Source organism: Alexandromys fortis, unplaced genomic scaffold, assembly GCF_014885135.2.
Source record: "Alexandromys fortis isolate MF-2015 unplaced genomic scaffold, M_Fortis_MF-2015_v1.1 scaffold_181, whole genome shotgun sequence".
In the NCBI taxonomy this organism is placed as follows: domain Eukaryota; kingdom Metazoa; phylum Chordata; class Mammalia; order Rodentia; family Cricetidae; genus Alexandromys; species Alexandromys fortis.
Window position 1 is genome coordinate 2,192,506 of NW_026068069.1, and position 25,274 is coordinate 2,217,779.

The 25,274-nt window shown below is 42.0% G+C and overlaps 1 protein-coding gene across 1 annotated transcript in view; it reads right to left on the bottom strand.

Annotated features, from left to right (window-relative positions):
• The window catches only part of Ccdc192 (coiled-coil domain containing 192), a 188,716-nt gene that overhangs the window by 111,960 nt on the left and 51,482 nt on the right, over positions 1-25,274 (bottom strand). Inside the window, exons 4-5 of the mRNA XM_050120897.1 lie at positions 19,954-20,085; positions 17,808-17,864 (exon numbers count right to left, since the gene is read on the bottom strand). Of these exons, the coding sequence (XP_049976854.1) occupies positions 17,808-17,864; positions 19,954-20,085 (189 nt within the window). The remainder of the gene's footprint in view (positions 1-17,807; positions 17,865-19,953; positions 20,086-25,274) is intronic.

Consider the following 25,274-nt stretch of genomic DNA (forward strand, 5'->3'; position numbering starts at 1 on the left):
CTTCCCCTGTCATTTCATGTGGCTTCAGAGGAACCTTCAAATACAGTCTGCTATAAAACATATGATTGGGTTGTTGGGCTTTACTTCACAGCCCTGTGCTCTAGCTAAGGGTCAGGTGTCGTCATCTCTTCTTGTCTCACAGGCCACCTTCTCTACCTATACCACCCCAACTCACACTCCTTTCTTCCTCTAATTTATTGCTCAGCTCAAGTCCCATGTTTACAGTGGCTGGTATCCACCCCCAGCCAGAGTCCCCAATCTGCCTACTGCCATGGTTCTTGGGGAAACACACCATGCCTCATGTGTTAGTACTTTAGAGCCGTAGTTCCCAACATCACTAACGTGGTGAAACAATCTGAGGAAGAATAAAGTCTGGATAACCCACCTGCACCTCAGACCAGTGAAACTGGGGTCTCTGGGAACAGAACTCAAGATTCAGGATTTGTGGAAGTTCTCAGTTACTCTCAAAACGTAGCTAAGGTCAGAAACACTTAGGTAGCAATGCATTAAAGGCTAGTTTTAATTTGTCTGGTGTTAAATTTTTATAAAGAATCTCTGCAGTTAAAATGAAAGGGGTTTAGAATTGTGTTGCATGGTATTAAATTGTTGAACTTTATTTATACCTGGGGTGCAAGTAGTCTGAGCAGAAAATAGACAAATATTAACATGATTAAAATCAGTAATTCATTGGTCTTTATAGCAATACTTTAAGCGAAAGGTAGCGTAGTTTTCTTTCATTATCATATTCTGAAGACTCCTCCAACAGTTTTGTACTGCGCTTTTGGGTATTTTCCATGCTAAGATGGCAAACTTAGAGGAACTTTGCAGTTGGAAGCCCAGTACAATGCTATAGCTCAGGCAACATGTAGACATGAGGACCAGATGCAGTGGTTCTCAAAGTGTCGTGGATCAGCTGCAGGGAAACAAAACTCATATTCCCAGATTGCTTGGGCAAAGCTCAGGAGCCAGTTGTGTTTATTCTCTTTCGTATGGAGATGTAGTATTCACCTCTACACTAAGCGTACAGTCCAACAATCTTTAGGATCTACACAATGCCATACAGATTTTACTATTACAGACTTCCTGAGTATTTGTAGACAAGAAGCATTAGCAGTGATGCCTCCTCTCCCTGCACAGACCAAAGGGAATGGGAACAGACTTTGTGTCTCCTGGTGTTTACTTATATTCTGGATATTTGTATCAATGCAGTCATACATATATAAACTTTGGCTTCTGGCTTATTTTGCTTAAAGTAGTAGTAGTGGTAGTATGTGCATATGTGTGCCTGAGTGTGCACGCATGTGTCTGAATTTGCGTATGCACTCTCATGTGTGTATGTAGGTGCCTGCTCTCATGCCTGCATACACATGCAGAGGACAGAGGTCGACATCAGATGAGACACCTGATATCAGCTCATCTCTATTTTAACTTTTGAGGCAAAATGGAATTTGGAGGTTACCATTTTGCATAGGCCGGAAGGCTAGCAAGCCTCAGGGATCCTCCTGTCCCCATGTTCCACAACACACTCCAGCAGCACTGGAGTTACTGGCATATGCCACCATGCCCAGCTTTTTTTGTGAATGCTGGAATCTGAATTCTGGTCCTGATGCTTGCACAGCAAGTATTTCACTCACCAAACCAACTCCTGAGCCCCCAAGGAGCTGTGATGGCAAGAACAGATTTATTTTTTACTTAAGAGTTGCTCAGGCTAGTCCCAGTCAAACTCTTGGGCACAAACAGTCCTGCTCATCAGTTTGGTGCCATGGAAGTATTTACCAGCCAATCAGCATTAGAAAATTTCCCAAAACTTAGGAGCTCCCCACCTCCTGAGACTGAATCTTCTAAAGACAACATCTGCCACCCCCTTGTCCCTCAGAGCACGCCTGCAGTCCCAGTGGGTCCTCATGCCAGGACAGAGATCAGACAGCTGCCCTGAGCTTGTGCTCACGGGAGAAACCCCTGATTCAGAAGTGGGGGATCTAGTGAAGGCTTTCCAGAGCCTGAGCCAGAGATCCCAGTTGGAACTGGGCAGTAGTGGGAGGCTCTGGTGGGAAACCTCTGTTGGGATTTGACTCTCGTTCCCAGCTGGTTTCCAGCACTGGTCTGGACGCTTCCTAAAGAGTCTGAGAGTTGCCTGTGGTCTCCACTAACACCAATTCTGCTTACACAGATGGAATATATTTCTGTAAATGGGATCCTGACCAACCTCAGAATTATCTATCAATGCTCATTGTTAATGTAAGAGTGCTTTAAATCTGCATGCCAGCTTCGATGCCCTGTCTGTCTCCTTTGTTGGAAAATCTCACTTCCCATAAGTCTGGTAATTTTTCTCTACAATTTTGATCGTAAAAGGTGAAATCTTTCAGTAATGTGACTTGGACCCTTTGAGGTATTTAACACTAGTGATAAAATATTTCCCCATATTGAAATGCATTTTCTTTTCTTTCTTAGAATATATTATTTTTATGTGCATATGTGCACACCTATGTTAGTTCATACTCAACATGTGTGTGTGTGTAGATGTGCATAGATCCCCCTGGAACTGGGATTAGATTGTTGTGAACCACCTGATGTGAGTGCTGGGCACTGAACCTAGGTCTTCTGCAAGAATAGTAAGTTGTCCTAAATGCTGAACCAGGGACCCCGAAACACTGCTTTCTAATGGGCTCTGTCCAGAGCACAAACTCTGAATGATGCTTTGTCAGTTCCAGCAGGTTGTAAGTTAGCTGTACTTCTTGAGCCTCTGACCATCCCATGGCTTTTCTCAAATACATCTGCAAACACTACGGCAGCTTGAAAGTACCCCTGATTGCTCCATCTGTGCACTGGAGAAGGGTGGAAAATTCTCAGAGACAAAAATGTGTCTGTCGTTTTTACACTTTATATAGAGAAGCAGGTTTTGGTGTCTGTGTGTATGGCTGGGTGCACACAGTAGTCATGCACACCACATACATGGCTGGGTGCACACAGTAGTCATGCACACCACATACATGGCTGGGTGCACACAGTTAGGTATGCATACTGCATACATGGCTGGGCCTATGGCTTCACATTGAGAAAGGGAGCCTGGAGTCTCATTGCTGGGCTAATCCTGGTTAAAGCTTGCAGGGAGAGCTCCTGCTGTTACATTGATCCCCAAGGGATGCAGAGAATCACATTTTTTAAGGTCAGAAATTTCCCACAACACATAGTCTTGAAAAGGAAACTGAGAAATCTTAAGAAGAAAATAATCGCTGTTCTTAAAGAAAATTCTGAAAGTGATTATTCGCCATCAATAATGTGTGAGACAACACAGGTGCACGAGCCAGAAATGGGAGCTGGGGGGAGCTGGGAAGGACACAGTTTCAGTGACACAGATTCCCAGATTGAAGCTGGTGGGTAAGGGACCATCTGGGAGGAGGCTGTTCTGAAGTCTAAATGTGTGTCCTAAGACTGGGTCTGAAAGGAAAACTCCACTGCCCAGGCAACACGGTTCGGTAGAGATGTTAGGACTCTCCGCCAAAATATTACTGAGCCTCCCTCCAATGAACTTTGAGCAATAGCAGGACCGAGAGATTACTCGCTCCTGCTGGTTCAGGCTGAAATCCCCTCAACCTGAGAATACTAATCAACTAGCGAAAGGAAACGTGAATTGACAGCAAGAGCTTTAAGGGAACACTGCAGACCAGCAAGGGTTACTGCAACAGAGCTCTTAATTACTCTGGCTACCTCCTGAGCCCTGTCTCTGGGGATGGCTGTGTTCCACACCTGGAAGAGTGTTGAGGGGGAAACATCCCCATGGGCTTCAACTGGACACGACTTGTTTTCAATGCCTACTGTAAACATCGAGCTGTGTTCTCATTAGCAAATCCACACAGAGCTGAAAAACACCTCTCTTCTCCCAGCCTGTTCCCTCTGCTGAACTTCTGGCCTGACTGTGAGCATTGTTCCTGCACCCACTCCCATCTTCATGTGCCCGGCATTCTCCCCTACGCCCTAAACCCAGCCGCCTTGCCTTTGATCAGTCTGGCCTCCTCCCTGCTCCTCCTCCCAATCCTTCTTCTTAAATGCTTTTTTCAAGAGGACAGACAATAACAGTTCATAGCCAAATCTCCCTGCACCCACTAAGCCTGAAGCAGGAGAACCGGCCTTGTTGGGATCAGCAGAAATGGCTGAAGCATGAACAATTAATAACCATTTCTTTTGCGTTCACATTCCATTGCCTTTTTCCTGGAATTCTGTGATTTGCTTGTGTCCTTTCTAGGGGAAGTTCAAGTCCCCCCAGTTCCTCCCGCACTGCTGCGGCACTTGGTGAAGAGTGGGAAAGCGTGGAGATGCTGTGGGGGTTTCTGAACCCAGAAATCTGAAGATGACTTGTGTCTAAACCACTTGTCAGTTCTGTGACCTGGGCATCCTCATTTGAGAAATCACCTTGGTGCAGACAAGTCAGTCCAACTTATTTACTTATTCGGTTGCTTGTTTTTGTTATAGATTCCAAGATTACAGCAAATCCTTTATCTAGAAGGTTCAAGAGAATGCTCCCAGCCCCCTCCGTTTCCCTCCCATCCTGAAGTGAGCTTTACATAGGGCTTTACGGCACATAAAACCCAGGGAAGAGATTGGACAAAAGATAGATCTATTTATATTAGAAACACTAAAAATAATAAATATCTGCGCTTAAGTAAGTGCTTAAATGAATATTTAAAACTAGAAGCCACTTCCTGTTTCATCAGGCAAAATGAGGGTTTGACATCTTCTATGGTTTCTAGATACTAACATTTACTTTTAAAAACAAATTAATCCACAACCATTCTGAGGTCTCTTGCTTGTAGATGGTAGGTTCTTTCACTCTGGAATTGCTGGATGAAAATTTGAGAGACTAGACAATAAAACCGGGTTAATCTGAGTTCTTTCAGTACTGAAATTAGGAGGGTAAAGAGTAACATCAAAAGCATCACACAAAAAAAGCGGTACCATCCAGCCTCCCCAACCCTGTCCTGGCATCGGCATTTCTCACCCTCAGATGTCTCCAGACATCTCACAGTGGAGTTGAAGAAACTTTGGCAAAGTCAGCTGCAATCATTTAGCCCCAGGCTGAGGGAATATACGTCATAAACATTCCCAGTAGGGACACTTGTTTATCGGGGTCAAGTTAGAATGGGAGAGAAACAGGTTGGATGACATTCTCCAGGGGGCTGAGAAAGCAATGACTAGGGAAGGCTAGGCAGGAAGGACTTGGAGCATTCCAGAACTGCCCCTGAGCACCAGAGATGATCTTTTCCAGTTGCAAACCACCTCAGCAGTAGTTTTCCATTCCCTGTGGCGCTGGCAACTGCCTAACACAATCAGCGTATTCTCACTCAAGTGAAGGTGAGCAGAAGCGCCCAGCTAATCCCTCTGTGCCGGCTCTGGCAGGCAGGGAGCCGCCTCCTACACTATCCCCCTCCTGCACACAAAGCATGAGTAATTGCTTGAGCTCAACACAGGGACATGATTTATTTTGAAAACAGTGAAGCAATTAAGAGCTAAACCCCATATAATAGAATCTGATACTGAAAAATAAATGTTATTAAAGTGCTAGGCAATGTCAAAGCACATATTGTGAGTGATGAAGAGGGCCGGGCACCCCAGCAGAAGCAATGCCAATAGCGACAAGTGTTGGCAGTGTCCCCAAGCAGGTGCTACTGTTAATCCCTTCCCTCCTGTCATCTCATTTCAGCTGGGTTCCGGTATGCAGATGTTCACACTGCTGAAGGGTCACACATACATTAAAGCTCGCCACTGAACCAATTAGGGAATATTTACTGGTCGTTTCCATGCCGTAGTCATTGGTCAGTTGGTGGTTGTCTCTGCTTTTGCTTTTAGCACATCTTTATGCAAGACGCACACCTGTCTTGCACACGCTGGTGCAGGCTTCCGTAAATTAACTCACTGAACCACCAGGCCATATCTAGAATGATATATACTCAATACCGCCACCTCGCAGGGAGGAAATGAAGCCTCCAGAGAAGGTAACCTACTCAAAGACACACAGCTGGTAAAAGGAAGAGCTGTGCTTTATAGACTATAGCATTTGCTTTGAGTACTTAGCGGGGGGATATTGTTTGATCAAGTGGAATTTATGGTGTAGCATTTTAAAAAACGAGGTGTGCAGAGATAGCTCAGCCAGAAAGCACTTGCTGTGCCGGTCTGATAGTCTGAGTTCGAGCCCAGAGCCCACATAACGGTGGGAGAAAGAACCGAGATGAAAATGTTGTTCTCTGATTTAACCATAAATACACGTAGTAAATTAAATCTCCTGAAGCCTCGTCAGGGCTTAAGACCAATGTGGAGAAGGCTGAAAACTCTAACATCTATTAGCTTGCTAATATTAAAATGTTATCAGTTATCTCTATCAATATATGTATAAATATTATATTTGCTTTATAAAACTTTGCATTTATAAAGTTAAAAAATAAACTCAGTGGTATTTCTGGAGGCTTTTTTTTTGTTTTTGCTTCTGGTGGCTTTTGTTTTGTTTTGTTTTTCTCATAGTGTTTTTTCTGGTTTTTTTTTTTTTGATTCTTTGTTTTATTTTTTCTTTTTTCCTACCCTACAGGTCTTTAGTTTATATATTATAATTTCTGATTTTGTGCTTCTAGAGGATTCTTGTACATGCCAATGTGTGTGTCTATATATATCTATATTTGATTTCTCTTTTGCTTTTTGTTTTTCTGTATATTGTTAGTTTTATCCTATTAAGGTTTTTGTTTGTTTTATTCTTATTTTATTTATCTTTTTCTTTAGATACCTATTTGATTTCTAATTCAAGAAAGTATGTTGATTTATGTGGGTGTAAAGGATCCAGAAAGAGTTGGGAGAGGAAGAAGCATAATCAAAATACATCAAATGAAAATTTTTTTCACCTATTAAAAACTAAAATAGAAAAAATAAAATGTAAAGGTATATAAGATATATAAAAATTAATTTTATAAATGTAATTTAAAATAATCTGAATCCAACAGTTTAACATTTATAATTGTTTATATTTATAAACAATTTATGTATATATAAATTTATACATTTATATATAAATTTGCATAGTTTATATAAAAATTTATATAGTTTATAATTATAATATGTTTGTCATGTTTTCCCAGAGAAATAAAATAAATTTAGTGTGTGTGCATGTCTGTGTGCGTGTATGTGTATAACAAAAAGAAAATATTGTTCACTGGCGTCTGCATGCGTGTTATGGGTTATAATATGTGCACATCCACACAAGAAACATGAACACGTATACACAGTGATAATAAATAATTTCAGAAAGTCCTTAGTTAACTGGGGCGGACCAAGACGGTATGAAGTATACGGGCAGTGTGAAGAGAAGTTTTGGGAGCATATTATGCTCACCTCTGTTGTCTCCAGATGTTGTCAATGACTGTTAGCATCATGGCTATTGGGGTTAAGGACTAATTGGTACTAAGCACTTATTGGTAACAACAAGCTCTTCTCTTCTGGAAGCTGCCTTCTCCTAGGCCAAGGGATGATAGACCCATCATGGAGATGAGAGAGGAGCATTCTTCTAATTAAATGACTCAGACCAAACTTTCAGCTAATAGTGGGGCTGAGCTGAATTTTATCTTGTCCTTAAACAAGAAAAGAGAGGACTGTAGAGATAGCTCAGTTGGTAAAGTGTCCACCACACAAGCATGGCATCTAGACAGGCAGAGTTCAGTCCCCGGCATCCATGTGAAAGAGCTGAGGTGGTGGTGCACACCAATCAACTCAGCACTAGGGAGGCAGAGGCAGGAGGATTCCTGGAGCTCACTGGCCTACCAGTCTGGCTGTATTAGTGAGCCTCAGGTTCAGATGGAGACCCTGTCTGAAAAATCAGGTTAGAGAGTAATCACTCTGATACCAGCCTCTTGACTTTCACAATCACGCGCACTTTTGCACACACACACACACACCAATGCAAAAAAAAGTATTTAACATTCTTGTCCTTTGTAATTGAAGTAAGTATTTGGAGGTATTGTGTATAGTCTCATGAATAGCTCTTGATTGTATGGTATTTATTGCATAAATTTCTATCTTAATTCTTACTTGGTTTCATAATAATAATGCAATTTTAATGCACTCTATCATGGAGCCAAAATGTGAAGAACTATCAGTCCTTAAATGCAGACAGGGCAGTTGCTCATTGACATGTATAACCTCACTTTCTTCCTGGTCTACTGCCAGCTCATCTTTCCCAGAATTCCCTGTAGTCACAGTGCCTTATGACTGAGCTCCAACAATTGGGCTGTAAGCGGAGGTGAGAGGTTCCACTTTCTCAAAGGTCTAAGCAGACATTAGGCCTGACTGTCTGGACCCCAAAGAAGACGACCCCAAAGTGACCTTGGATCCTGCAGGTTGAAGGGAGGATTCTTCAGTCTACCACCAAGTAGTGACATCCATTATCCCAACTAACAAATGAGTACCCAAAAAGACTGTGATAAAATACACTGAGCCCTCAGCTGCAAGTACCACATATTCTTGCTGCCTGCAAAGAGCATCTTTCCGACAATGGAGCAGATGCACTAAAGTACCTGCCTGGATTTAAAATCTGAGATATGGCTGCTATCTAGTTTACCTAGTAGGCTTTGCTTAACACACAAGCCGCTCTGTTTTCTTTGAATTAGTTGCCGACACTTACAAATGAGGAGACTTCATGCAGAGGGCTGGATTTTCATCTTTTGAAAAACTGGATGACCTAGCTGCCTGGCTTTATTCTCTCTCCTCTCTCTCCTCTCTCCTCTCTCTCTCTCTCTCTCTCTCTCTCTCTCTCTCTCTGTAAGTCAGGTGCCTTCTCAGCAAACATGACTCTGACTCTGGCTGCCTTCCATTTTGTGCATTATTTGCTTGAGTTTGGACTGCAGGGAAGCCTGCCTGCTGGATTATCACAAATGACTGTGGATTAAAATCATACACAAAGTGGCTACACTGTAATTACCATAAAGAAAGAACTTTATTCACATACTGTGAGCTGGCCTTCTGCTGTTGGAAACTGCACGAGCAGCCATCCAAAATCCATTACTATTAATATGTCTGCTGGTCTGATATTGTCCATGGGTTCTTTTTGTTTTTCTCTCACTATTGTGTGTAGGATAGTTTGCCCAAATCTCATTTCAGAACTACCTTACTAGAAAATAAACGATAATACCTTCCCCTCCCTAATACAGTAAGAATTGCCGTGGAACCATTTTCTTTGCCTTGATTTTGGCTATGAGAAATATCTGATTCACATTTCCATTACAACTACATTATGTGGTAAGTTATGACTTCCCCACACATATGCTACTTTTCTATGACGTGGCCCTTTAATGTACAGTTTCAATTATTACTATTTACTGACTTTTAAAGAACAGTTACTTCACACATGCCTTTATGGGTCATCTCAAATCCTTTGCAAAATTAGAGTATAAATGAGTAAATACAGTTAATCATTGCAGCTAGTATTTACTAACTATAAAATTATATCAAGGAAGCAGTTGAAACTAAATACTCATAAAGTACCAGGCTATGCTAGATTTAAATCCAGATATTTGTTTCTTTCCTTCGGAAATGGAACAAAACAATGCATATTTTTACTCTTTCTTGGATAATTTACTATAAAACAGAAAGACTTCTTTATTTATTATTGTCGTTTTCAAGTTCATATTAAATATAACACATGACTATGGCAGTGATCTAGGCCCTGGAGAACTCAGCTAGTGGCGTAGAATAAAACCTAAAGAAAAACCTAAAAGCTAAAGGAGAAACTCAGACAGAAACAGCTCCTTCCTGAAGGAGGGGCAGAAAAATGAGAAGGGAGTAGAGGAAAGTCTTGTTCTGCACCCAGGGGAAATCCTTAGTGAATTCCAAACCTTCCAACCCCTGGGTGTCAGCCGGCATGGGGAGGGTGTCAGGAGATGGTGCTCTGTGCAGCGACAGTTCAGACACACTTCCTTTCCAAGCCCTCGGAGGTTATCTGGCAACAACCCTCACCAGCTGGAAAACTTCCACTAGTACCTCATTTCCAAATTCTCCAAATCAAGTATAATGAAGACAAGCCATGGACTAGCCATACAGTGTAAAAATGGCTGGCTGACTTATGATGCAGTATAGACAATCCAGCCAAGGAAAGCCAAGAGGAGGATAATCACACTACACCCAGCACAGGCAGCACTATTTCCTCCATTTATTCTAGGCGCAAACTGTCAGTATTATGTGGTTCTGCCCATAAATAGCTGCGGAGGAATTTTCCATTAGGATATATATATTTATTTATTTATATATTTTTAAAATATATATAAATATATATTTAATTATATATTTAACTATATATAATTAAATATATATATTTAAAAAGGGCCTCAGATGCTCTATTGGAAAGGAATTTTATCCTCCCTCATTGGCTCCAAGTAAGACACGCTAAGAGACATCTGCCAAGCTCTCTCAGACTGATTAGTTCCACTGTAAGATCCGAATATGTAACACGCAGACATCATAAGCAGCGCTTTATTGGCGGCACGTGCAGCAGACGTTCTAAAATGGAATGGGACCCATCTTAGAAATCGGTACCCTACACTCAGAACAGCTACCGGGGTGTCTTTGAGAGAAGAGATCCTAGCATCTTCGGCTCTCACTTGCCCTATCTGATGGAGGAGGAACTCCACCCGGGACTGTTGTGGAAAAGACAGGACATAATGTGGGTAGCAGCACTAGGAAAGCGTACTGTTAGGGACTCCAAAGGGTTCATTACTGTCTGTCACGTGACAGCAGAATTAGTCATGGCAAGCTCCGGGAATGCAGGGATGATACAAGAGCAGGCAGAAGTGTGGGGTGCAGGGGAGGGGCAGGAAGATCATGCCTTTTTTCACCTGAACAAATCGATGTGCTGAGCTGTGCTGCAGCCTCGGTGCCTGCCATGTTAGGACTCGGGCCTTGGAGCAGATTCTCAGTGGCAGGAGAGTCAGCAGCGCTGTGTCGTCAAGGACAGTGCTGGTCAGGATGGCGAACTCTGGCTGACCATAGCTTGGTCAGCATTACCAGCGCCAGAACTACCTAGGGGGCTTCTATAACCTTCCACTGTGGTATTTCCACCCCTAAAACTTCTGAATTGGGATATGGAATCGGGACCTCAAAATACACTTTTCAAACAACTCCCAATGTGATACTAATACTTCCGACTGACTGCGAAAATCACTGAGCTAATGTAAGCAATATGATTCTGTTTCAGCTGATTTAATCTGACTCTGACCAAATTAAATAAAGTGAGATTGTGCCTGAGGGAGTTGGGGGGAGGTCCTGGAGGCTCTTGAAATCAGCAGGAACCTGGTTCAGAGAAAAAGGTCTAAGAACATTTCTTCTAGTCCAGGCAGTATCAACCGCTGGCATAGGGCCTGGGTACCACAGTCAGAATCCATCCACTATTATCCTTTTGCATCATCCAAATCAACATGCAGATTCCTTGCAGTTTCACAGGTAGGCTCATCTCAAGTTAGAAGCGAATAGAAAATGCCCTGACTGACAGACCACCCCCACCCCTCCAGACTGCATACAGCGAGAAAGACTCAACCATAAAGGAAATCTGGGTATGACTGGGGAAAGGGTGTTCATGGGTGTCTAAGATCAAAGGAAAACAAAACAAACCTTAAGAAAGTGACCAGCATGGGGAAAGAGCAACCATCAGGTGGGCTAGAGCTTTAGGGTAGGAGGAAACTACCCATGAATAAACTGGAGCTTCCATAGAGCTTTAAAAGTTTAACACACCAACAGCTTTTCTGTAGGGAAAGAAGTTCAACCAAACTCTTAGGGAAAACTTTCAGGAGTGCCAAGGTTGGACCTGCCCATGTGCTGGGTCTCCTACCCTCAGCTTCTGACCCTGAGCATCCTGTGAAACTGGCTTCTGAGAGTCTGGTTTCGGCATACAATCACCTATCCTACAGATTGAAAAAGGCTTCATGGTTCATTGGAATGATTTCTTCATTGGGATGGTTTTGACTGCTAGACTTATTCTGAAGTATTTTAGACATACATGATGCTATAAAAAATAGAAATACTTGAATGCCTACCGCTCAATCATCCAGATTTCCACTTTGAAAGAGCTCCATTGAAGATTAACAGGATGCGGAATCCTGGGTAGGCCTTATGGATAACCAGACACCAAGAGAAAAGATGGCCACTGGGATGGCAGTAGTGGGGTAGAAGACACAAAGGCTAGTGTACAGGCAGGCAAACAAAGCACTACACCTCCAAATACTAAAGTTCAACAAGAAATGGATTCAACCACTTGGAAGGTATTCATTTATAAAGGGGTTTCTCCCCCCTCTTAAAATATCTAGTCTCAATTCAAGTCATTATAACTTAAACAACTATCTTCACATGACTATAAACAATCACTTCAAGGATTTGTTTTAGCTTGTGTAGCTCTCTAAGCTGTTAAGTAACCACAGAATAGAGGATGAAAAGATTGACCAGGGCAGCTTAGTTCTGTGGGTGGCCCAGTCTGCGTCCTCACATGTGCACTGGGGGAAAAATAATCTTTAAAAACATTTTAAATGTAAGCTGTTTTGAGTAACCGTAAAGTTAGTGGGGTAAGATTTTAAACTTCAAAGTATTACAAGTGGTAACAAAAATATTAAGGTTTGTATAGTTTTCTATTTTATAGGTGTCAATTTAGTTATATAAAAATGTAATTCCCCTATTGGTTTCTTTCTGATTGATCTGAATAAGTCCAGAAAACAAGTTGTTATAGTCCATATCAAGATCACTCATTAAGTGTATTTCTCCACCTGTAGTAGGAATTTATCTTAACTATGTTTTGTTTGTTTTTAATTCACACTTCCACTTCAGGCAATTATTATCTTTCCTCCTTTGTCTTTTGTGGTGGTTTGAATGATAAACATCCTCCCCCGTAGTCCTGGGCATTTGAATACTTGGTTTCCAGATGGTGGCACTGTGGGTAGGTTAAGGAGACGTGGCCTCGCTGGAGGAAATATGTCACTTGGGGCAGATTCTGAGAGTTTAAAAAAAATCCCACCTTTTTCCGTTTGCTTTCCTTGCTTTGTGCTTACAGTTGAAAGTGCGAGCCCTCAGCTTCTGATCCTGCCACCCTGCCTGTTCCAGTTGCCATGCCTCCTTCTGCCATCATGAACTCTTATCCCTCAGGAGCCATAAGCTCAAACAAACCTCTGTAGGTTTCCTGCTCGTGGTGTTTCATCACAGCAACAGAAAAGTGACCAGCATCCACTTGACCGGACAGGACTAGCCTCAGACTGAACTAACACGGTATGTAACTGGCATCTTTAAGGAAGACAGCTGTCCCCACAAATTGTTTATCTTGAAACACAAAGTCTGTAGCTGTAAACGTCAAAGTAAACTTCACTGTAGTTTGACTGTTGCCATCCCTTGCTTTATTGCTTTTTAAATGAGAATGCAAAATAACGGCTTTTATAGTGACATCGTCACACATGTCACTGTGCCTGCTCCCTCCCCCTGCGGCACTCCCCTTTATCTCTGTCCCTGGCGTTCCTCTTCCTTGAGGTAGACTCCTTCTGTCTTCACTTCACACATAGGGAAACACACGTAGCTAGAGCTGCACTGTACGCACGAAAGAATACATGCAATGGGTCGCCTCGCCTCCCACTGCTCCTCTTCTTTCCCTCTCCCTGCCTTAAGTCATTTCATTCAGATCTGTGAAAGGCAGTGAAGAGATTTCAAGGGAGACAAAGGCAGGCATGTGCTCTGCTCCCCGAGAACCCAGGTATGGAAAAAATGCTCATCACCGGAGGCTATTCCATCACGGGATCAGAGTGAAAAGAACACAGAAATATCAAAATACCAATAAAAGACAGATGACTGTTCGGTGAGAGAAAACTTCCTCCAACTAGATATCTTGATCAAGAATGAGAAAAACATGGCCTACTGGATAGTCAGACAGGTGTTCCATGTGCAAAGGAATAATAAGCAAAGTTACTAGAGATAAAACAGTATGGCACGCTTCCAGGGAAGGTCACAGGTACATAATGGAGGCGAGGTAGGAAAGGGGTTCACACGGCTACACATGGTCTGAGCGGTTCCTTTCCTGTACCATAGATTTTGATATGTCAATGTCTGACAGCTTGTTGCCCAAGCCCCCATCCATGACACTCTCCAACACCACTTGGTACTGTAATATAACTAGAAATGGGAGTTGCATTTTGTTAGTAGAATCAGTCAGACACTAAGAAGAGTAAAGAAGAGATGAGAGAGGACAAGGGCTGTGTTTTCAAGCACCACTCAGGATGGCCTTTGGGAAACCGGAAAACCATTAGGTAGTTGACTTTGTTAGAGTTACTATTGCTGTAATGAAACACCATGACTAAAAGAAACTTGGAGAGGAAAGGGTTATTTGGCTCCACATTGTTGTTCATCATCCAAGGAAGTCAGGACAGGAACTCAAACAGGGCAGGGACCTGGAGGCAGGAGCTGATGCAGAGGCCATGGAGGAGTGCTGCTTACGGGCTTGCTCCTTACAGCTTGCTCAACCTGTTTTCCCATAGGACTCAGGACTACCAGCCCAGGGCTGTTATCACCCACGACGGACTGGGCCCTTCCCCATTAATCACTGATTAAGAAAATGCCCTACAGGCTTGGCGATAACCAGGTCTTATGGAGATATTTCTCAATTAAGGTTTCCTCCTCTGGGATGACTTTAGCTTGTATCAAGTTGACATAAAATTGCCCAGCACAGTGGCTCATTTGTACAAGTGCACATTTAAGGAAGTTACAGTACATTAGGAAGTCTAGTCTTTAATGGGATCCTCAAATGCCTAGAGAGGCTGAAGTCGATAACACAGAGAAACTCTTCTTATCCCTCTCCCCTATTATTAATTTCTTAATCTTCAGAGTTCTCAGAAATCCCAAGATCTTTCCATTTTCCTCCCAGAAGAACCTTCACTCTATCTACAAAGTTCTGTTACCACCATCTTAGTTCCTTCAGCCCTTCTCTTCGCTCATAGATCTCACTCTCACCGTCAGAGTCTCTTCCATTTAATTTTCTTTTCTATGCTCGATTTAAATCAGTCACCCTTCCCTTCCCTTTTCCTTTCTTTCCCTTTCCTCTGTCTCTCTATCCCCTCTTATCCTAGAGCTTAGACCTCATGCTTCAAGCATACCAAGCAAGTACTCTAAGCCGTGCACGTAGCCCTCACTTAAGTATTTATGCATAGATTTTATCTTTCCTCTTCTCAGCTAACTAAACCCTATGCGCCTCAAACAAATGGGCTGCTTTGTCCCAGGAGAGGGACAGTAGAATGCTCTAAATTTTCCTGTTAATTATTTGGGAGCATTTGCAATAGCGAAACTATATAATGGTCAGAAAAGGATAGGGAGGTGGTAGCATAGTGAAGTAGCCGGTGTAGAAGTCAGGAAACACAGATCTAGGCACAGAGCAGCACAGCTGACTACATAGGGATGAAGGTAGAGATGGCTAGGGTTTTGAGACTGCTTTTTAGTTGATCGCTAGAACAGTCTAGTAGTGTCCATTAGCCACCACGGCTGAGGAATGAAAGAGAGGGATGAATTCAAAATACAGACAAGGAGGATGACAAATCTGGCTTGCTGATCTGGAGAGAGCAGCATGATGCTAGGTCACAAGGAAACACGGCTTTAATTTGATGTTAGATGCCAGCATCTCCACAGTTACATGCTGTAAAATGGTCCTTATGGATGAACACGTCAAGAGACTAGCTGGGCATGGCTGATTTCTAAAGCAAGCAAACCCCGCTTTGTGTTGTTTCCAGCCCCGTTGCACCCTCCGCCCCAACAGACACTTTTTTCTTTCTTTTCTGAGGAGGTGGTAGAGCTCTGCTGAAGGTTTTCTCCGGGGATAATGTTTGAAGAAATGCACATTAAAATCGTTTAGGGGTTATCATCACAGGATGATTGAGACAGAAGGAATTGAAGGAGGTGGAGGTGGTTGTCATCTGCATAGGAGATGCTAGGACTGTGAGTTGAAGCGCCGCTCTGGGATCATTCGCTTCCGGGGCATGGAAAGAGGAAGGGACGTTGGAAGTCAAGCTTTACAGGACCTCTGACACCTCAGAGACAGAGATAGTACAGAGAAAGGAATCTGGAAAGACACTCAGTTGCGATGGCAAAATCATGAAGTATAAAAAGTAATCTAACCTTTGAAAGATTCAGTCTTTTAACCTGAGAAATAATGTCTGCCTTGTTAGGTTATATAAGAATTTGGAACTGATACGAAAGGAAGACACACGACCAACTCAATAAATACTGTTATTAATAGTTTCCCTTTAAACTTCTTTGAGGAATTAAAGAAAAGCCTTGATGAATACAAACTGGGATGTTGAATCCTAGCTACCAGACAACTTACTTTAGAAAAATCTAGAAACCCTATACGAAAGACCAGCCCCAGTTCAGAGGAGCCTAGGACAATAGCAGCATGGTGGGGGCAGACACTCTGGAGTTAGGAGACAGAAGTAGATACCACAGGGGTTTCCCCAAGACACCAGCTGCAGGGACCTTTAAAATCAGCCCATCATGGGGAGACTTGGAAGATAGTATCAGAATCTGGGGAGTGCATCTGTCTTCCTCCCTGCACAGGGATGTAGGTGACAGATTAATAGGAGCCTTCTTCCTCCCTCTGCAGTCATTATCTGGCACCCTCAGGGCAGCTGGCGGAGGAACATCTGCAACAGAGTGTTGAGCTAGTCTGCCAGGCTTCTGTTAGAATGGTCACAACGCCACAAATGCGCCGGCACATTCATTTCCAGTGTGGGTCAAATCAGGACCCAAGATCAGAAAAAAGACGGAGTTTAAGGATTAAAAGGTCTGTCCTAACACATAAGACTTTTTTTTCCCTCAGCACAGAAAGATGAGACAATTAAAAAAGATTTTCCTAAGTCAGCTCACCTCACCTAATCAGTGGGTGGTCACGAGAATTCATTATCTTACAGTCTTTTCTGCTTGCATTCTGAGCTGGTCTAAGGAACTTGGTGCTGTTGAGAAGGGCCATTTGGCAGGGCTGGCCAGTATCCTTTACCAAGGTTAGCCCGTGCAGCCCAGATGGACGTGGAGATGCTAGAAGCACAGAGAGCTCTGGAGACATGCTGAAGGTGTCAGGGGCGTTAATATTCTCAGGAGCAGCTAGGTGCCTGATTCATGGGCACAAGCACACAAGGGTATCCTGTCTGTTGGTGCTCGTTGCTTCTTGGCACAGACATGGGCTAAAGGGCAAATGAATTTGCTCCAGAAATTCATGAGCTCTTCATCAAGACGTTAAGGGAGCAATTGGACACCCATGCACTCTGATGTAGGGCTGCTTTCCCATGTAGCACAAGACTGGGGCAAACGAGCATACATAGCATGTGCTGCTCTAGACTGGCTCAGAGGCTGGGAGTATTGGTATCACCTGAGGCCTAAGCACCCAGCAAAGAGTGTCTCTGGGCTTTGAAACTTTCCAGGGGTTTCTGGCATGAACTAAAGTTCCAGGATCTTTGTCTCAGATCCAAGTTCTATGTATCATCACTGACGGCCACTCCAGTCTCTTCTCTGGCTTTCCTGGCATCCTTTTCTATGTTCAGTGCTCTTTCAATGCGCCATCAGATGGTTAAACCATCTGACCATATAGAAAAGCACATATTTTTCATTTTAAGCATCTGCAAGAATATGAACTTTACTTATGGAGAATTTCTAAAAATATTGCATTTTAACTTTACAGTGGATAAACCTCATTTATGACTTCTGACAAGTTTCTGTTCATCTTCAGGATTACAGTGCTATGAATCATGGGATCAAAAAAAGGGGGGGGAAACACTTACATGGGCTGTAAGTTTCTCCTGGGAAGCTTTTACTTCAGCCTGCAGCTTCTCAATGCACTGGAAAAGAGAAGGGTTTAGCCAGACCCAGAAAGACAAATATCATATGTACTCATTCAGAAGTGGCTTTTAGACAAAGAAAAAACCTGCCTAGAATTCATAACCCCAGAGCCTAGAAAACAAAGAGGACCCTAAGAGAGATATACATGGATCCAATCTACCTGAGAGGTAGAAAAAGACAAGATCTCCTAAGTAAATTGGGAGCATGGGGATCATGGGAGAAGCTAGAAGGGGAGGGGGAGGAAGGTAGGGGAGCAGAGAAAAACATATAGCTCAACCAAAACAATTTTAAAAAAGAGAGAAGGGTTTAGAGAGCAATGCCTAACTCTTCCAAGTATCCCAGAGGCAAATGTGTGCCTGCTCTCAATCTACTGACTGACAGCATCCAGGTCTTAGCTAGGTGTTGAGACCATCTGTACTAAAGAGGTCATTTCTCTGTCTATGAGAAAGCCTGAGGGCAAAGCACAAATATGTTAACTGCCAGGAAATGGTCAGGAAAAAATGATAGCTTGAGGTGATGAGGTTAATGTTAGTGAGCTTGTGTGTGTGTGTGTGTGTGTCCAACACTTTATAAATTAAAAATATGTGTGCTGGATAGTTTTTTTGTCAACTTGACACAAGCTAGAGTTATTTGAAAGGAGGAACCCTCAGCTGAGAAAATGTCTCCCTAAGAATTAACTGTCGAACATTTTCTTAATTCATGATTGATGGAGGAAGGCCCAGTTGCATTCTGGGTAGTGTCATCCCTAGATTGGCGGCTATGGGTTATAAAAGCAGGTTGAGAAAGGCATGGGGAGCAAGCCAGTAAGCAAATACTCCTCCATGGCCTCTGTGTTGACTCCGGCCTCCAGAACCTTGCCCTGTTTGAGTTCCTGTCCTGACTTCCTTCAATAAAGACCAGCAATGCTGAAGTGAAAGCCAAATAAACCCTTTGCTCCCCAACTTGCTTTCGGTCATGGTGTTTATCACAGCAATAGTAACCCTAACTAAGACAATATGTCAAATTTTAAAATCTATTGTTAACTAAACAGAAATAAGTCCTTCATCAGTTCCAGCCCTGAAAACCAAGAAATATGTGTACAGTTGACACCATGTACAAAATAAATAGACCATGCAGTTAACATTTCCCCAAAAGATACGTTATCAAAAATTTTATAAAAATCTTCAAGTGTAACAAAAATTTTAATCTGTGAATGTGAATCAGGAAAAGAAGTTACCTTCACCTAATATAAATGTTGTATTCACTCCCATAAACTCAAATGTGAGCTTAGTTTTTTTTTTTTTTTTTTTTTTTTTTTTTTTTTTTTTTTTTTTTTTTTTTTTTTTTTTTTTTTTTTTTTTTTTTTTTTTTTTTGCAGTGTTAAGGATGGAACTCAGACCTGTGTACATGCCAAGCAAATCTCTACTGTTACCAGAGATTTTAGGTTAAAGGCTTGAGCTCTGGAACTCCCAATAAGCTAGGCCCAGGCCCCTATTCCAATAAAACAATTTAGAGAAATATTGGTAAAGAAAAGAGAAAGGAGATGTTTACTTAATATGACCATATTGGGAAGAGGAACAAATATGGGGCCCAGTGGCCCCCAAGTCTAATTTTTGGATTGCCAACATGAAACTAGAAGGCAAAGAACTCTGCACAGTTAAGCACTGGGTCAAGATGTGACCCGAATGGCGCTGGTCCATCATTTCCTCAGCTCTCAGCTGGCTCCGTCCTGCATGGTGGTCCTCTACTGCATTAACTTGTTCATTTTAGAATGTAGCCTCACCCTTGTGGACAATTGCCCTCATCTGGGGCGGAGCTGCTTTTCCTCCCAGGGTTTGGTCTTCTGGAATCTTAGGTGACTCTAGGTTTAGACAATGTCTTATCTCCGTGTCTCCAGCCAGAAACAGGCAGAGAATGAAGAAGGCAGGTGTCAGGTTCCCCCTATGCTTTTAGTTAGTCAACACTTTTAGTAAAAACTGCTTCTAAGTGTCTGTTTCATCACCACCGAGTGACAGGCCCAGCCCTGGAGACCTTCAACCCAGCCGTGGCTTCCAGACTTGTCACGTGTGGTTAAATCACTTCCCCAAACACGACCTTTCCTCCACGTACCTTGTCTTTCTCAAGCACCATATTTTCATAGGACTCTCCTCCAGCACTTCTCTGGCTCACAGCCTGCAGTCGTTTTTCCAGCAAGGAAACCTTCTCAAGCAGCTGCAGTTTTGCTTCTTCGGAGGCTGTAAGCTAAAGACATGTTTTTGTAAGGACGCCGAGTTCGGTGGTACTTTAAAGGCTTCCTTTAAAAGGTCAATTTAGGAAGGAATTGTCTCCTACTAATGTCTGCTACACTTTCCTGCCGAGAGCTTCTGTGGCATTCTCTACACATGACAAATGAGAGGAAGAAAGGAACATTGGTGACTTCACCATGTCTAACATGGTGGCTTGTGAATGTTGTCGGGCTTCTCTGGACCCACTTCAGTCTTACTAGAGTAGAATAGCTCATCATGTGGACTCCGAGGCAAAGCCTGTAGGGCAAAATCTCAGCTCTGCTAAGTGATCTGGGCAACTTACTCGGCCTCTTTGGGCTTCATTTCCTTTTACACCAACAGTAGGGGCATATTACTTAATATGCAGGGTTTAAAAATTATGTGCATTTATAAAAGAGCAACACCCAGAAGGACATCTGCAAGATATTAAGGACTGAGTATTATTATTCTCATCGTTCTTTTGCTTCTAATCACAGTGAGCATTCATTTGAGTTTTAAGAGCATTTTTATTATTCTTTGAGAATTTCTAACGCTGGATTTTGATCCTATTTATTTCCTTCCCATCTCCTCCTAGATCCACACCTGTTTCTATGCCCCGTGGAATTTTGTGTCCTCATTCATTATTTCTTAAAATATCCATCAAATCCAACTGGTGTGCTTATATACTTTTGGGGATGTGGCCTTCCAAGGGAGCTTGCTGGACATACAATGGGCCCCACCCTTAAGGACAACTAGCTCTCCCTCCCCAGAAGCTAGCTAGCTCCTTAGGTAGTGATGGGATTTCATGTCCCACCCCCAACCTGCTGGGATTTCATCTGGCTTGAGCTTGGACACGTTTTGTTCATGCAATCTTAGCTGTTGGGAGTTCATATGTGTAACTGCTTATTGTATCTAGAAAACATAGCTTTTCTGTGGTGCTCACTTGCCACTGGCCCTTAACATTCTTATTGTCCCTTCTTCTACAATGATCTGAGTCTTAGAAGGAAGGGTGTGAGTTTTCTCTCTCTCTCTCTCTCTCTCTCTAAATTGCATTTGGCTTGTTAATTTATTGCCATTATCAGAGAAAACCTTTATTTATGGAACTATTTTTTCTCAGTTGGGTGCATTTTATTTCCATATCCTTTCTGATCTGTAAAAGTATCTTGTTACTGCTTGATTCCTTTTCTATTTAGAGAGCCTTTATCCCTTTATTCAATAAATATTTATTTACTCATTTGCTGCAGAAAAAAAGTTTGTTGTTATATGTAAGAAATAGAAGATAGCCGGGCGGTGGTGGCGCACAGCTTTAATCCCAGCACTCAGGGGTGGGGATAGGGGCAGAAGCAGATGAATCTCTATGAATTCAAGGCCAGCCTGGCCTACAATAGTTAGTTCCAGGACAGGCTCCAAAGCTACAGAGAAACCCTGTCTTGAAAAGCCAAAAAAAAAAAAAAAAAAAAAAAAAAAAAAAAAAAAAAAAAAAAAAAAAAAAAAAAGAAAGAAAAAAAAAGAAAAAGAGGAAAAGAAAAAGAAAAAAGAAAGAAAATTAAAAGGAAACAGATTAAAAATGAAAACATTATTCTTCAAAAAAATTCTTCACATTTTAACTAGAAAGGTAGAGAATTTAAAGATAACTACAAATCAAGAGGGAATTGTACCGATGAATAAATAATGAATAACTATGCCAATAATTGTTCATATTTATCATAGAATTACCATAAAGCAGACAGTCTGAAAAACCTTTTATTTTTAATTTATTCCAGCATCTCAGTTTAATTCCTCAAGAAGTTTATGCTGCTCTTATTCCCATTTTACAGACTGTTGGTTAACTTTCAACCAGGCTGAACTTTGATTTGGGATGTTCTCTTTTAGTTTTTCAAGACAGGGTTTCTCTGTAGCCTTGGAGCCTGTCCTGGAACCAGCTCTTGTAGACCAGGCTGGCCTGGGGTGTTCTCTTGTTTACCAGAAATAAACATATTATACCCATCCTACAAACATCAGGTAAACCAGGCACAAGAGAAGTCAGAGATAAACCACACCCAAAGTACCATATTGATAGTCAAGAAAAGATAGTGATGTGTTTTAGAGTCATATTTAAGTCATATTAAAATTAGAGGATGACAGATGGGAGGCTCCAGAAATTAATTTTGATACAAATAACAATAGACTTGGCAAAAAAAATGCTAGAAACAGTCATTGAAGTCTTTGAGAGTCCAGAAAAACACTTTCTGGTTCTAGAAAAGTCCTTGATGAAGAAAAATATCAGTATCTAAGGAAATCTCTATCATCATAGGCTAACTACAGAAGTAGTGATGGGACATCGGTGACCACATATCTACAAACCGCTACAAGGAACAATCACACTGGATAACTGTCTTCAGTGGGTGATATCACCTGTTCTGAGGAGTGAAAGGTAGGATCTGGATCTAGAATTTCTACATTGCAATGCCGGGCACCGCACCCCCATGTCTGCGCTCTGTGCGCTGGCATCCAGTTAGCGAGCTTCGGGCAAGGGGGCTGGAGGTTAAAATACACAGACACACACAGACAGAGAGACAGCGACACGAACCATCCTTGAATTCCCCAAGAATGCCCCCTTTATTGTGTTCCGGGGCAGATTATATAGAAATAGCCACGTCCCAGCCAAACCCACCAGAAACCACTCTCCTGCCATCAGGAACTCCTGAAGGTCTCATGCTCAGAGCAGCTGTAGGCACTCAGATCAGGGGATTACAAGAAATTCAGGATCTGGGGTCTCACTGCTCCCAACATTGCAATAGTTGGTATGTCCAGTTCTCAATAATACTACTATCCTTTGCAATACAATAAGACTTTTTTCTTTAGGGGAAACAAAAAACTCATTTGTAACAGCAATCTTTGTTTGGAATCCTAGAGAATGAATCCTAGACTTTCGAACAACAACCACAAAAAATCTTACGATTTTAAATGTGTTCAGAGGTAAGAACAAAACCAACCAAACAAACAAAACAAGAGTACTGTAAGGGAAATTAGGAGAATGATGTGTAAATAAACAGGAAATAGCAAAAAGATTATAAAAGGGAGCGAAACAGAAATTCAAGAGTTGCTTTAGTGAAAATTCACTAGAAAGGTGCGGTACTAGCTAGAAGATGGAAGAGTCAGAAAGCCAGAAGAGAGTTCTTTCTATCAACTCAGATGGGCATAACATCTACCACAGTCTACATACTTAAAACAATGAGCACTATGAGACTATATGAATCCCAGGTCTCTTCTATCTCCTATAAGAAAAGCATGTCACTCTAGATACTTTAGCTTCATGATTATCTCTAGGCCTAATATTTCCCCCAAGATTTAGGACCTGAACATATATACTCAGGACACATTCAGTCTTTAGCATTCCACATAGAGTCGTCCTCAAATTCATGTTGTGCTTACACACAAATACATCTAATCTCAACAGCACCCAAAGTCTTAGCTTACACAACCTCCAACTTCAAAGTTTAAAGTCAAATTTCATCAAACTATTCTCTAAATCACATATCAGTAAGACAGTTCGTCTAGAGGTACTGTTATTTTCCAGCTGGGAAACCAAATAATTCATATGCTTCCAAACTATAGTGATCAAAGAGGCATAAGATGAGCATTCCCATTCTACAAAGGAGACATGAGGAAAGAAAGATGATTCTATGTGCCTAAAAGGCTTGAGAAGTATTCTCTGATGTGATGTGGTTTTGTTGGCCAGTGCTTGATCCTTTGTAACCCTGTACAGTGTGGCTCATACCCCCAAGATTCTACTGAGTAGAAGTTTCATCTCTAGGAGTCTGCTGCATAGGTGCAAGCTTTCAGAATTCTACCACATGAGTCTTGCTCCTAGGATTCTGCCATGCTCGCTTGTACCTCCCTGGTTTCAGGTGATCACACCGCCATGGCTTGTTTGGCTCATTGAGACTAAGGACAACCATTTGCATGTGCAGAACTGATTGTCTTCTGGAACCTAAGAAACCAGAGACCCTCCCTTCATCCCATCCCATCTCCAGCTCTTGTAGTGGAAACTCTTGGTGTTCCTGTTAAGGGTGCTGAGTAGGTCTGTGGTTCACACTCACGACTATCTCCTTAAAAGACAGTTTTGTGATAATACCCTTGGCATTCTCTTCAATGTAAATAAGCTGAGAACTTTCTGTTATTTGCTTAGCAATTATATTTTTCAACTTGCTTATCTTCTTATCTGCTCCTTAAATATTTGGAACTCTTTTCAGCCAAATGTCCAGCTTCATCACTGACATGTCTTATGTTTTGCACATCAGGCTGTGAACACATTCAGCCAGGATCATCTTTCCTTCAGTGTAAATACCATGTCCGTCATTTCTTCCTGTGACCCTGTAAAACTCCTTGTTGATATTCGTAGGATGTATCTTCTCTGAGAAGATGGAGGCTTTCTCTTTGGCTCCCTTCCTTTCTTTCTTAGTTCTCATCAGATTACCCCTGGTTATCATTTCACAGAAATAACCACACCCTCTCTCCAGTACAGGGATCTAACTGAACCTCGTGTACCTAGGTAAGTGCTTGGTCCCTGATCTATGCCCTCCCAATGTCCACTCAATAAGCATTTCCCTACAGATTTCCAAGCCTCTACCTATTACTGAGTTCCAAATCTTTTCTATGTTTTAGGTACCTATTATAACAGCATCTCATTGTTTTTCTTTAAACATTTTTAGGAGCAAGAACAATGGATCAGCAATTAAAAGCACTGATTGCACTTCCAGATGACCCACGTTCAATTTTAAGCACTCACATGGCAACTTACAACTCTCCATAACTCCAGGGGACCTCAACATTCTTTTGGACTCTATGGGCACTACAGTTCACAGATATAGATATAGATAAAGGCAAAACTCCCATATACATAAAGCAAAAATAAATAAATAAAAAACATTTTAAAACTTCCATTTATTTTTTTGTCTGTATGTGAATGTAGGAGTATGTTTTAGTTAGTAGGGTTTCTGTTGATGTGAAGAAACACCATGACTATGGCAACTCTTACAAATTTAACGGGTTGACTTGCTTATACAATTTAGAGGTTCAGTCCATTATCATCCTAGTGGGTCATGACAGCATGCAAGAAGACATCATGCTGGGGATGTGGCTGAAAGTCCTATATCTTGCAGAAACAGGAAGATGTCTGAGACACTAACATGGCTTGAGCATATA